General features: G+C 33.4%; 2 protein-coding genes, 1 long non-coding RNA gene and 1 pseudogene across 5 annotated transcripts; 2 read left to right on the top strand and 2 right to left on the bottom strand.

The window, feature by feature from the left end:
- Positions 1 to 155: 155 nt before the first annotated feature.
- LOC146899117 (11-oxo-beta-amyrin 30-oxidase-like) lies at positions 156 to 5,918 on the top strand. The gene is made up of 4 exons (XM_085734853.1): positions 156 to 1,095; positions 2,144 to 2,361; positions 2,446 to 2,678; positions 2,791 to 5,918. Exons 1-4 carry the CDS (start codon positions 825 to 827, stop codon positions 3,344 to 3,346), a joined length of 1,278 nt encoding a protein of 425 aa, XP_085590979.1. The 5' UTR covers positions 156 to 824; the 3' UTR covers positions 3,347 to 5,918.
- Positions 4,074 to 5,936, bottom strand: LOC146899116 (uncharacterized). Its single transcript, XM_085734854.1, has 2 exons — positions 5,672 to 5,936; positions 4,074 to 4,691 (listed from the first exon to the last, which is right to left on the bottom strand). The coding sequence occupies exons 1-2, from the start codon at positions 5,917 to 5,919 to the stop codon at positions 4,256 to 4,258; spliced, it is 684 nt and encodes a 227-aa protein (XP_085590980.1). The 5' UTR covers positions 5,920 to 5,936; the 3' UTR covers positions 4,074 to 4,255.
- Positions 5,937 to 10,277: 4,341 nt separating this feature from the next.
- LOC146899115 (cationic amino acid transporter 8, vacuolar pseudogene) lies at positions 10,278 to 12,425 on the top strand (annotated as a pseudogene). Its single transcript, XR_015021593.1, has one exon. The product of XR_015021593.1 is annotated as a cationic amino acid transporter 8, vacuolar pseudogene (transcript).
- A 482-nt stretch (positions 12,426 to 12,907) lies between these two features.
- On the bottom strand, positions 12,908 to 14,831 carry LOC146899114 (uncharacterized). 2 transcript variants are annotated; one of them, XR_015021595.1, is made up of 6 exons: positions 14,652 to 14,831; positions 14,375 to 14,498; positions 14,060 to 14,130; positions 13,920 to 13,978; positions 13,501 to 13,575; positions 12,908 to 13,295 (listed from the first exon to the last, which is right to left on the bottom strand). It is a non-coding gene; the product is annotated as an uncharacterized LOC146899114 (long non-coding RNA). The 2 variants fall into 2 exon arrangements; XR_015021594.1 differs by having other exon boundaries at positions 12,929 to 13,575; positions 14,652 to 14,827.
- Positions 14,832 to 14,864: the final 33 nt, after the last annotated feature.

Here is a 14,864-nt window from a genome sequence, read left to right as displayed (position 1 = left end):
CCCATTCAGGTCCTTAATATGGATTTAGTCAATTGAATGTGAACAAAATTTAATTAATATTCAGTCCCGTAAAAAATACTGTATGAACACAACACATGGTTTTTTTTTTTTTTGAATCAGCTTATATATAATGAAATGCCAAGCACAAGAAGTGCAAAATGGCAGCTGTTACAACAGAAATCCACCCTGCAAACTGTAACAAAGCGCAGCAGCAAAGGGAGGAGGCAACAAAAAGCATGCGCAGTACAAATGGGAGGAAACAAAACCTGCTAAACCAAAACATAAAGTAAGCACAGAAACCTCCCTAAATACAACACAGCAGCAACCAAAGCTTGCCTCTAAACAGCCGAGGGATCCTAACAACCAACCCCTTGGCAGATCCAAAAAACAGCGCCCTTCATCTCCTATTTAGGCACTCTCTTGGATTCCATGTTTTACTATTATATATGATATGAAATGCTTATTTGTTGATTTTCCATGTTTTACGGAAAAGCTGTGAATTGAGATTGGTTGTTTATTCGGATGATTTCGTCATGTTCCCCTCTAGATATATATCATTGCTTTATAATATTAAAAAAATGTTAACTTGTACAAAATAAAATGTTATCTTGTGTTCTTGGGTCTAAGTAAAATAGATTTTTTTTTTTATTTTCAAAATTGTGTATAAGATAGAATTTAACGTGCACAAGTTAGCACCACCATTATATTATAATTTTTCTTGCGTGAAAGGAACAAAGAGCTTTTGGTGAAATGGTGTTTCTGTCCACAATACGTCTTCTCCATCATCATATCATATCTCTAAAGTCATAAGGAACACAACAAGTATGGAGGCACTTTCACCTGCTACCTTCTGGATTCTTACAGCCATAATTGCTATTATTCCTTTATGGGCTTTCCAGAAGCTGAATTCCTTGTGGTTGAGACCAAAGAGATTGGAAAAGCTTCTAAGAGCACAAGGTCTTCAAGGAGATCCATACAAGTTGTTCAACTCAAAGTTGAAGATGGAACATGAAGCCAAATCCAAACCATTTGATACCTCCAACGATGTTGCGCCACAGATCTTTTCATTCGTACACCAAACTGTCCGAAAATACGGTATATATTTATAGGCATATGTTGTTTCGAATCTAGGATCACCTTTACTTGAAGACAATATTTTTATTTTTCATTATTATACATGTTAACTTTTTTGTTTTTTGGGTTAATATATGTTTACCCTTGTAATCCTTCAAAAAAAAAAATATGTTTCCCTTGTAATATTAGCGATTTCTAGTTCACCTTCTGTAAAAATATTTGTTTAGATTTCAACCCTGTAATTTGAAGATTTTTTGATTTTGGACCTTCATGACATCAAATTACAAAATTTAAGATACTTTCGCTCCTTGTAATTTGAGAGAATTTCAGTTTACACCCTGCCATATCATTAATATTTCGGTTTACCCCCGTCATATCATCGATTTTGTACAGTCAAAACTCATGAAGGTCCAAAACCAAAAAATTTCAAATTACATGGTTGGAATCTAAACAATTTTTTTTACAGGGTAAATCGGAATTCGCTAATATTAGAGGGGTAGACATATATTAACCCATAGTTTTTTTATAAGCAAATTGTGAAATGCTAAATCTAGCGAAGACATCCTTCACGACCAGTTTCCCGAATGACGTGTTAGCATTTTGTGGTACGGATGGTACAACAATTGTGAAAACTGATAGATTTAGAGATAGAAATTTTCTATCACTAAATCTAATGGTTCTTGCCGTGCAATTGATGTAGAGGATCCAATTCTATAAAATTTATGTGATTGTATAAATTCACTTTAAATTTTTTTGACAAAAATGCTAAACCTAGGAGTCTGGATTTCGAAACAAGGACTTTCAAGCAACCACACTTGGCAACTAGACGAACATGACATGGTTGGTAAAATAAAAGAGAGAATTAGAAGAGTTTATTTGATACCACCATATCAAATCAACATGAAGTAACCAACGATGATTGTGTCTAACAAAAGAAAAAATCCTCGAAAGAGTTGCAAACCACTGTCCTAAAATTTCTCAAACAAAACTATCTAGAATGATACTATGGGTTTGGTTCATTCAAAATGAAGTAACCAACGATGATTGCTAATGAATAATTGATGTGTAGGCAAGAGTTCATTTTTATGGGAAGGTAGAATACCAAAAGTGATCATCGCGGACCCTGAACAAATCAAACAAGTGTTTAACAAGATGCATGACTTCACCAAACCAAAGTTCGATTCCATTGCTAAGTGTTTGTTCGTTGGATTAGTAAGTTATGAGGGTGACGAATGGGCAAAACATCGAAAGATTATAAACCCTGCATTTCACATTGATAAATTGAGAGTAAGGATTAATATCTCATTTCATAATCGAATTCTATTACTTCTTTTCTTAATGTGACATGTTTCATGCCTAACTTATTTACAGAATATGCTACCGGCATTTATTCAAAGCAGCCATGATATGATTAGCAAATGGAAGGAAATGTTGACATCAGATGAATCATGTGAGATTGATGTCCGGCCTTTCATTCAAAACTTGACTGGTGATGCGATTTCTAGAACAGCATTTGGCAGCAGCTATGTAGCAGGGTCAAAAATATTTGATCTTATAAGGTTGCAGGGCCATATTCTATTTAATACACGCAGTCCAATGATATGGTAAGACAAACATGTGGTTTTGGTGTGCTAGTAGAGTTCAAGTTGTTAGAAATTCATAAGCTAATACATTCCCTAAATAATTAACATCACCTGATATATAATGTGTTTCTAGGTTTCTACCTACAAGTTCCAACAAGAGGATGAGGGAAATCGATAGAGAGATTTATGATTTAGTCGAGGGTATCATTAAAATACGAGAGAAAGCCATGGACAATGGAGAAGCCATCAATGATGATTTATTAGGCTTACTTATGGAATCAAATAAGCTTGAAACTCAAGGTCATGAAAAGAGTAAGACAGCTGGAATGACATATGATGAAGTAGTTAAAGAATGCAAGCAATTCTACATTGCAGGACAAGAAACCACTGCATCTTTGTTAGTTTGGACAATGGTGTTATTGGCTAGGTTTCCTGAATGGCAAGAACGTGCAAGGCAAGAAGTTTTGCAAGTTTTTGGAAACCAAAATCCAAATCATGATGGGTTAAGTCAACTTAAAATTGTATGTATCACACATTTCATCATTATAATATCGTTACAACTTGTTAAATATGTTTTCGTAACTTTCTTTTTTAATCTCTTCAAAGTATTTCCATCAAACTTTCATCCTCACATATTTTCCGTTACCAAATTTAGTCATCATTATTTAACAATGGTGACATTTATGTAGCTTGCCACGTGACTTTTTTTATGACATGGCGTTGAGACCTTTAAGATATATTAAGGTCTCCACAATGGCACAATATCAACAAAAAAAAGCCACGTGGTACTTACCATGTATATTTACGATAAACATGTGTCACTACAGTTAAAAAGCGAGAAATATTTATAGGTATGAAGTTTTAAGAAAGTTTTTTGTTGGGACTAATCAAAAGTTGATATATTTATAGGTATGAAGCACATGTGTATCCTTGTGACAGGATAATAACCTTTTTTGTTGCTAACTTATACCATAATTGAACTTTTGGAACGAGCGTATGAAGGATATCTAGTGACCTGAGAATAAATTTAAGAGTCAAGGAGGATTCTTAAACCTGAAAAATTTGAATCTTATCGGAGAAGTTCTAGCCGCGACAAAGCAGAATCCCATATAAATGATGGCGAAAACCTGCCACATCAATATTTGAGAATTAATTGATCATGCCTTCGGTTGGACAAATATATTGCAGAAATATATTGAATTGAATTGAATCGATGACAAGGAGAAAGTGTAGGTTGCCATGGTTGCTTGGAAGGAAAGGCTCACACTTGGTACCATTGGTGGGACTGATGTTCCCTAAAATTCCACTTGGAAAGATTTTAAGGCAACACTCTTAAAGACATTTCAACCCTCCACGATCCAAAACATTTATCGCTTAAGTAACTAAAAAAGTGTAGACAACTAAAAAAGTTTAAAATTACATGAAACAAAAAGTCAAGCTAAAAGCATTGTGAAACACTTCAAGCCTGCACTTTATTTATCAATTCAACAAGATGTCTTAAGTAACACATCAAACTGCATTCTACTTATTTCTTTCACAATGAAAACTTACATAACATACTATCTGGAATTTGTGAATGGTTTCTTGTCTAGTACATTTCACATAGAATGCAAACCATTTTCCAAATCAAACAAGAACCATATCTCATTCACCCTATTATCATATTCAAAAGGGGCATTGTACTGGGCAACAGAGTAAACTGAAGCATGACCAGCTCTACGGCTTTGTTCAATAGCAGAAGACCACTTAGTACCGGCAATACTGTCCTTCAACGCTGCAGCTTCCTCACCAACATCTGTATCTTTGACAAAACCACCAAATTGTCTAACTGCTGCATACACAGTTTTCCATCTTTGAACATGAAGACCCTTTGCAGGAGGTGGATTTGCTTGGTTCACTTTTGGTACATAAAAGCTGACAACAAATGAAGACTCACAAAATGGTCCATCACTTGGTAAGACTTCAGAGAGAACAGGTGCTGTCATCTCAATTTTTTGCTGGTAGTTGTTCTTCCCCTGAATGTAATCAAATAGCCTAAGAAAAAGAAAAAGATTAATCAAGTTTAGTAACTCTTCGGATGGGTCAATCCAGCACCACAAACACTTCATTAAAACTTCTTTGCAGTATAGATGAACTTAATGATCATTCATTGGTTTAGTGTGTGTTTGGTTTCACGGTGGGAAGTGTCAAAAGTGATTCCAGAAACAATTGATTTTAGCATGTTTGGATGATTTCGATAAAAATTAATTGTCTCTAGAATGGGTTCTAAGTTTTAACTTGAAGCTTAATTTATAGCTCAACTCATTTTTACTTGAGTGTATCCAAATATAAATCATTTCACATTCAACTTACTTTTAATTAAAATCAATAATTTTACAGAATGAATTCATTAAAAATCAATTTATGTCAATGCAAAAGCAAACACACTTCCCAACGTGAAAAGTGGGAAGAGTCAAAAGTGATTTCAGACACAATTGATTTTGACATGTTTGGATGACGTCGATCAAAATTGATTCTGTCGCTACAACTAATTCTAACTTGAAGTTGGAATTAGTATCTTTTGACTCCAGACCTATGAAGCACAGACAATCCTCGGATTAGGTGTATCTCAGTGTCGAACACGTGTCGTATGCGACACCGACACAGCGACACTTGTAATTACACTAAATTATGCGCTTTTTTTCAAATTATTAGCTGTGTCGGCGTGTCAGTGTCCGTGTCGTGTCCGTGTCCGCATCCGTGCTTCATAGCTCCAGACACGATTTTTCAACTCCCTTTTATATGTATTCAACTTTCAAACATAAAGCACTTCACAATAAGCTTATTTGAAATAAAATCAATTAATTCAAAATCAATTCCAATCACACTAGAAGCAAACACACATTTAGTTTTTACAATCAAACATGCAAGTTAAACATCATATTTTTTGGTATACTAATCAAATGCACTCATAGAAAATAGAATTCGAAAACCTAAACTATTACTGAAAAAACTTAAGTAAAAAAATAAATTACCTCCTGAAACCAGTTCTAGTAGCTTCAACAAGAGAAATGTCTTGAATAGGAGAATTGGAAATCCAAACAGACGAATTATAACGTCTGATTTCATAGCCATTTCCAGCTTCTATGACATCATAGTTGGGACACTCTATGCGTTTGCATGGTACAATATCATATGAAAGAATACCTGATAATGAAATTGAGATAAGAGTCAAGAACAGTGAGAGCTTCCATGTTGTGCTGGTTACAGCCATGGATTGCATGCTTCGAGTTTGTGAATGTTAAGGAATAGAATGGTAAATTGATAAAAGGGTTTTTTCTATGGCTACGATGAAATCATGAAATTCAGTTTTTATCCACACGTTTTGTAAACACGTCTCTGCTTGTGCTTGGTGACATTTTGAAGCTTTTGGATAATACTTATAATTTTCTTTTTCCAGAAAAGAAAATATAATTTTTTTAGTAAAAATCCTTTTTATTTGAAAAGAAAATAATTTTTCTATGGTAACATATAAACAAAATATATATTTTTGGCACCATAGTAAAAAGTTTTTTTTAGACATAGCCCCTGGGATAAGATTCATTGATGCACCATTAAACTCTGGTGTCCCCGTGAACTCAACTAAATTGGTAAAGATAATGTATAATATATGCAAGGTTCAGGCTTCAAACCTCGGACACCAAAAAAAAAAAAACTCTACTAATTAGTTTTCCTTCCATCATGGTTTTTATGTGCAAAGGCTTTATAATATTTTCTTTTTCGGAAATAGTCAATTCGGTCCTCGAATGTGTAATGATTAATCATAATAGTCTATCAACGTATCAAAATTTCAAAATAGTATATGATTGTGCATTCTTTAAGTCAAAATAGTCTATGACGATAAAATAATCTCTCAATGCTCACAATAACTCTTTTCATATATGGATTGAAATGACAATAAGTAAGTACTTATAAGGACTGATATGACAATAAGTAAGTATATTGAAGGACTAATATGACAATATAAATGAAATATTTTAATATCAGTGACTATTTTGATTAACGAAATGCACAATCAAGGACTATTTTAAAATTTTGATACATTACGGGACTATTGTGACTACTCGTTACACATTAAGAAATAAAAATGACTATTTCCCCCATTTTCTTTCGTTCTTACTCATCTTCTTAAAATGTGCAAACTCATCATAGATAGTTATCATTTTCTTACAATGAGTACAATAGTATATACTCTGTCAACGATGACGCTATCTTAGGGTGTAAACTTCAGTAATATGTGAAAGGCTTTTGTGTGCTTACGATGCTTGTATTTCAAATATTTATGAACCCTTTTACGATGTAAAAACCCCATAATATCTCCTGAATATTGGTCACCAGACTCCCCTTTTTAAGGGAGCGGGTTGGTGATCCTTATCCAAATTCCAACTCAATTGTCCAGGATAGGCCTTGGAGGTGGCACCGGAGGATTATCACCCATCTCTGGTACTTCAATCAAAATTTGATTCAGATTGCTTTGTGCTTCCTTAAGTATATATTCTTCTAACTGAGCCAAACAAATTGTCTTCCAGTTAGCTCTTATTGTCCTTTCGATCTCAAGATCGTGAAGTAATTCATCCCTTGGGATTTTACCTCAACCAGAAAACACCTTAGTAACACTACACAATACAAGATCAGAATAAAGAGTTCGAATGTATATATATATATATATATATATATATTTCAAATTTTTCAATATATTAGATGATTCATAAGAAATGTAATCGTATAAATATCATAACTCAATGTAAAGAGGGTTCCTGGTTCCTTGAATCCTATTTTGAATTTCATTTTCTATGTCGTAAATATAAAGTTGTGCAAATTGTGGATTTTGTCATGGCAACAAACTACCAATTTAGTGAACTCAAACATCATGTTGTACGTTCTCTTTTTTTTTTTTTTTGGGTCAAGTAGCCTAGTGGCTATAGCTCACACATTTTAAATGTGGAGAAGTGAAGTGTCAGGGGTTCGAACCCATGCCCCTGCATAAATTATGCATTGTCCCTACCAACTGAGCTAAGCTCACGGGGACGTACGTTTTTATATGTTGTTGAAACTTTTTGGAATCAGATGAGTCATTGTTGAATAACAATTCTTGTAATAATTTAGGAGGTGTTTTTAACAAAGGCAATTGCACCTTTCCCTTTCCACAACACATTGTAACTTTTGGATTAGATGTATGTTTAGATTTTCCCAACTTTTTCTTGATACCACATATTTGCTCCACAATATTGACATTCAAAAGTAGGATCACCAATATACCCTGATGATCATTCATAAAACTATTATATTGACTGATTTTAAAAAGTAAAATATCATTCATTATAACTGAACACTCATTTTCTACTTGAGCTACATGTATATAATTAAAATATTCTTCGTCTGAATTTAAACCTAAAACATATAATATTTCGTTTAAACAAAACAATCAAATGAAATCTATTATTTATAGAAACTTCATATATGCATATATGATCATTGGTCTTTTCTAATACTTTTTAATCAATCTTTCATTTTCATTATACAATTATTTATTTAATTTTGCTAAACGGACAATTGTTTATTGATAGGCACAAAGAGGAAGAATCCCAAATCAAATTGATTTATACTTGAAACTTCTATAAACTAAAGTCCAAAGCCATAAGTCGTAGATTCGGTTGTTAAAAAACGCAATAGTATATGCATGCTTTTTAGAGTATTTTTCAAGGGGTGACTCTTTACTATTGCTTGGTACTTAATTTTCACTATGATCAAGTGGTCAATTATAAATAACAAATATTGCCTGTTCTAGAATTGCCTAAAACAAACTGAGTCTAAAAAATTTTAGAGTTTTTTTTCTTTCTTTTTTTCACCTTTAAATCCATAACAATCATTTCAAGGAATTGGTAGGGCACAATGGAAGTGATCATCTATATTATATATAAAGAAAATAACCTCTTTCAACTCTTTGGAGCTGACTTCCTTCAAAAAAGTCTTTTGGACCGACTTTTTCTCTTTTCAAAAATGCCCTCAATTTTCAATACAAATAACACATCTAACAAATAGATAAGAATAATTTCAAATATAAAAAAAATATAACAAACATGATATGAATATATATATATATGGTTTTTTCCCTTTATCATTTAAAAAGTGTACCAAACTAGATGAATATATTTATACTTACTTTTTCATTATCTCAATTATACCCTTAAACAACTTTTTCTATAATAAAAATTGTTGTTTGTGTCATTAAAAATAAGAATTTAGATTATATTTTTTTTGTTATATTGTTGGTGTCGTGAAATAGATAATCATGATTACTTTAGTTTGTTATAAACATTTTTATTTTTAGTTTTAATCAAAATCAAAATTTCATAAAAAAAATACCGTTCATAATTTTCAAACGTTAGCGAAATAAAAAGAGCGGAAAGATGAACACGTGAGTGCCCGCCTTTTCTCTAGTGTTTATATAAAAATTTGGCTCAAGAAATTTTGTTACATTTTATCCCAAAAATTTTATGATTAGCATTAGCGTGAAAAATATTTTGAGGAATTTGGTTACAATTTTTTTTTTAAGATCTTGGTTACTGTTTTTTTAATTATTATAGGAAAAATTGGTTACCAACTTGTGATTACTTATTATTTATCTCATAGTTATCCAAAAATTTGTTACAAATCATTATCCATAATTAATAATTATTTAAAAATCAAATAAAATAATTTGTTACATCATTTGACCATTGAGTCAATGCATTAGCAACCAAAATATTTAAGGTAAAACCATTATTCTGTCCCTCAAAACCAAGTTCAGTTTGACCACAATGTCTGACTCACAGGGGCGGAGCCACACACAAGGTTGTGTGGGCTCCTGCCTGCACTAAATTTTCAATTTTTTTTAATACTATTGATAGTTTTAATCTAATAAACAATTATGATAGATGTTAATAGATTTAATCTAATAAAAAATTATGATAGATGCTAATGATGGATTATCATCGACCTAAAAAATAAGTATTATTTCTTTGTATGCAACTGATTTAATCTCCTATATGAAAGTGCATCAGTTGAAGACATTGCTAGAGCTTAAAAAATTTATCGATGTTGCGGACCCTTTCAATTTTCATGGAGTTTTATTTGTTGTTGCAATAAATTGTGTATACGGTGGTAGTAGGCAACCGTATTGAATGAACTACAAATTAGAAAGCATGATAAGAAATTGAAATTCCTGGAAGAAGATGAAGAAAAAGTGGGAAGTGCTTTTTTGGTACAAAGAGAGAGATTTCCTAAAAAGAGAGAGATGTGTTACTTATTCAATATTTTTAAAATATGGCAAATCGTAAAGAACAATTGTGATGTATATATTCGGCTTTAAAAAATGAAATGTAATATATATTAAATACTACAAATTATATATATGATGCCCCCACTATTCAAATTTTCTGGCTCCGCCACTGCTGACTCATAATGATTAATTGAGAAACCTGTCCAGATTAAAACCGTATCAAGACGCAAAACACGGTTCAGTACATTATTTTACTGTTTTGGAGGTTTTTTTTTTCCTGAAAGAACGTCTTTGGAAGTTAGTTACATATTTCCAAAAAACAAAAAATATTTTATTTAACAGTATTTATACAATGATTAAACACCACGATTCATTGTACCAAAAAAAAAACATCACGATTCAATCTCAATTACGATTCACCAACCAACAAACTGCTAGTTATACGATTCCATCAGTGAGTGTCAGTTAAACATGACACCACCGACATCATCCTCCTCCTCCTCCACGACCACCACCGCCGCAGCTTCAAAACCACGAAGCTACTGGCGATGGAGCAAGCAAGATTTCTTTCCAGAACCATCTTTCCAAACCGGAGAAACCTACCGAACCGCCTTAGCAAACACCTGCTCACGTCTAAAAGACCGTCTCCTAAACCGATCAACAGACTCTCATGAACTTCTCGTCCTTCCCAAAGCCAGTGAAAATTCCATGACTCGTTGCCTCACTTGGTGGGACTTAACCTGGCTCGCTTTCGGCGCTGTCGTTGGTTCCGGTATCTTCGTCGTCACCGGTCAAGAAGCTCGTTTCAATGCTGGTCCTTCCATTATCCTCTCATATGCAGCGTCAGGTTTCTCCGCTCTTCTTTCCGCTTTCATCTACGCTGAATTCGCCGTTGAAGTTCCTGTTGCCGGTGGCTCGTTTTCATTCCTGAGAATCGAACTCGGTGATTTTCTTGCTTTCATTGCTGCTGGTAATATTCTCCTTGAAGCTCTTGTTGGTGCTGCCGGTCTCGGTCGTTCATGGTCATCCTATTTTGCAACAATGATAAAGAACGATTCTGATTTTTTTCGGATCCGAATTGATTCTTTTAAAACCGGTTTCAATATGCTCGATCCATTAGCCGTTGTGGTTTTGTTAATCACTAACGGAATCGCGGCTAGTGGAACACGAAAAACATCTATCTTAACATGGTTAAGTTCAATTGTTACAACTTTTATTATCGGTTTTATTATTGTGATCGGTTTTATACACGGAAAGTCGTCGAATTTAACACCGTTCTTTCCTTACGGTGTTAAAGGTGTTTTTAACGCTGCAGCTGTCGTGTATTGGTCTTATACCGGTTTTGATATGGTTGCAACTATGGCTGAAGAAACTAAAAACCCTTCAAGAGATATACCTATTGGTTTAATTGGTTCAATGTCTATGATAACGGTTATTTATTGTTTGATGGCATTGGCACTTGTGAATATGGTTAAGTATAGTGAGATTGATGCTGGTGCTGCTTATTCAGTTGCTTTTGTTCAAATTGGTATGAAATGGGGTAAATATTTAGTGAGTATTTGTGCTTTGAAAGGAATGACAACAAGTTTGCTTGTTGGGTCAATGGGACAAGCTAGGTACACTACTCAAATTGCAAGGTCACATATGATTCCACCCTTTTTTGCACTTATTCATCCCAAAACTGGAACACCTATTAATGCTACACTTTTGACAACTTTGTCAAGTTGTGTTGTTGCTCTTTTTACTAGTTTGGATGTTCTGTCTAGTGTTTTTTCTGTAAGTACTCTTTTCATTTTTATGCTTATGGCTATTGCATTGCTTGTGAGGAGATATTATGGGAGGGAATCAACGGATAAGAGTGATTTGTGGAAGGTTCTTTTGTGTTTGTTTTTTGTTGTTGGTTCTTGTGTTGCTGGGACTGCGCTATGGAATTCTGGTTTGTTTGGTTGGATTGGGTATACAGTTGCTGCTTGTGTTTGGTTTTTGGCGACTTTGATGATGAGTTTGCTTCCGAAGAAGAGGCAACCGAAGGTTTGGGGGGTTCCGTTGGTTCCGTGGGTGCCATCATTGTCAATTGCGACGAACCTTTTTCTCATGGGATCATTGGGTTATGAGGCTTTTTTTAGGTTCTTGATTTGTACTGGTGTGATGCTTTTGTATTATTTATTTGTGGGTGTTCATGCAACTTATGATGTGGATCATGGAATTGGTCAAGAATCAAACCGTGAAGAGATAATGGAAGGTGCCATAGTTTAGCCCTAACACTATGGAACGATGGCCAATTGTGAATTACAAGTCATAACAAGCTCTTTACTGGAAGAAAAAAAATGTGGTTAGTATAGTCCATATATTTATTGATTAGTGTGCTGTGTTAAATGGAACAAGGATTGTACATATAATTTTTATATTTGATTGTTTTTAACATAGACTATGCTCTCGAATTCTTATAGGATTGGTTATTTGTGAAAGTTACTTTATTGTTTGACACAGTTTCTATTTTGCATAGCTATTGCTGCACGAGTCAATAATAATAATATCAATGTTCCATCAAAAAGCAAAATCAATGTTCATTCTTCATTAAAAAAAAAAAATCAATTTTCATTCTTACTAGTTACAAACCCGTGCTCGCACGGGTTGAATAATGTATTTTTCAAAAATTTGGCTGTGAAGGAGAAATTTGCAAATTACGGTAAATTATTGTCCTTCATAAATTGTATTGTGAGAAACACCCAGTAGCAGGAAAAAAAGCACCCAGTAGTAGAAAAACAGGTGCTGCAATTACAGACGAGCAGCAGCCCTCAACCAAACTAACCCAACCGAAGATTGTATTTTAACGTAATATTTTTACTATAATTAGTTAATATATTTAACCCATTGATCCTCTTTAAAAGAAACATCTTTCTTAATGTTCTAATTGTTTAGACTATGATGAATCGCAATGTTGCGTATGAATAATAGTAACATAATGTTTCTTAATTAAAATCTAAGAAACATGTAATGGTGTAACATGATTCAAAGAACTACACCATAAACTGTCTATGAGTAATTTCAACAATTGCAACAAGTCTCAGTCTTACTTCTACAATTGCAACAACCCATCAAACTAAGAACCCTTGAGGAATTTGCTGGCCATAATAAATTGCACCAAGTACATGTGACCTAATTTAGTAATGGGATCAGGTTGTTTCCTGAATCGAAACATGTCTATTTATCTTTTGACAGTGGTAAATTTAAGCCAGCAATGCTCAGGTCTTTGCAGAAGATACAGTAATCTTCTGGCTAGCAGAATTTAAAATTCCTCTAATAAGAATCTTCAAATATCAAGACTTCACTGCAATCTGCAAAATGTCTTGAAAGATTGTGAAAATAAGTGGATTATAGGCCAATCAATAAGCAACATGCCAGATAAATAATTCCAAGTCTTTAGGGGTAACAATGAATGGTAACTTTATATACATTGTAATGCACAGAAAAGCATATGATTATATTTAGCTCATTCTTGACATATTGCCAATTGAAAATGATTTAATAGAATATTTTTACTTGCAATTTAGATCTTCCGTCTTCCATCAGTCATGATCTGATAGAGTTCACGCCGCTCCCACGGTGACCTCTTTTCTGTTAAAGGAAATTTAATGAATAAACCAAAAACTGATATGTATTTTATAAGTGCATTTCCAAATAAAGGAATGTATTATATAAAGACATTCCTTGAATCTCTTTATTCAAAAATTTCATAGATAAATCCCCTACAAAGTCATTTGTAAGTTCAAGTTCTTGTGTCTGATAGAATATAAGTTTGTTATATGCTAGCTAGAACTACACAACTAAGCTATATTGTGTTGGAACATTGGGAGTCAGAAAAGGTTGGAAGAGGAGAAATTTTCTCCTTTACAAAGACAGATCAATAATTATTTAATTTGTTCAAATAAAATGATATGAGAAGGTAATTTTTATCAAACCTTGAACAAACATTGTCAAATAATCACTTCCTCTCCACAAAGGAAAGACAAAATATTGGCTGTCAAGGAGAAATAGAAGTAAGAACATGAAATCTAAAAGAGAACAAATTCATAGTATAAGTATTGATCAAATCAATTACCATTCCTTAGCTCTATGCTCTAGCAAGTGATTAAGTTTTGCTTTCATAGTCACTCCAATATGACCGCTACCTATGTGATAATGAAATAAAACCGGCCAAATCATATATAAAAAACCAAAATAACATAGAAAGTAGAAATCATAAATTAACATATAATTGCTACACAGCCAAATAGCTGTTTCATAAGTTGCACCAACGTTCCATCAAAACATAGAGAAATAACAAAGTGGCAAAAGCTCTTCAAAAACATGCATGTTGATTGCACAATTAAGGATGGACTTCGAATTTTAAAAAATAAATAAACAGTACACATACCCTCATCTGCCCTCTGATCAAAGGTTGGCTTTCCAATCCAAAGTAGCGACGATTCTCACCGCCATCCAGCAAATGGCGTCCCGTCCAAGCGAGCATATATCTTTGATCAGTTCAATCACCACATCTGTAAATTCGAAACATAAAGGGAATGAAATTAAAGAAAAACCCTTTTGATCTTGCCTTTCACAAATCCCTAAATGGAACAAAACCAACCTCCAAATCTGTTGTTTAAAAATTAAGAAACTATAGAGCAACACAAAAGTTATTGAAAACTTACTCTTTTTCTTACTGATCCCATCAACGTGCCTACTCTTCATTTTTAGAGTAACCTTCACATAAATAATTTTGAAAGGTAAATATAAATATTGTAAGATAGCAAAGTTATGCATTCACCTTATCATACTAAAGGTGCCCCCACTTCATAACTGTTTCATGATCAAATTTACTGTTGTGAATTCGTTGTGAAAACCACACCAATAATAAAACTGAT

The sequence above is a fragment of the Medicago sativa genome, chromosome 8 (assembly GCF_051527215.1).
Source record: "Medicago sativa cultivar Bolivia chromosome 8, Bolivia_mono, whole genome shotgun sequence".
Lineage (NCBI taxonomy): Eukaryota > Viridiplantae > Streptophyta > Magnoliopsida > Fabales > Fabaceae > Medicago > Medicago sativa.
This window is presented reverse-complemented; position numbering and strand designations above follow the sequence as displayed.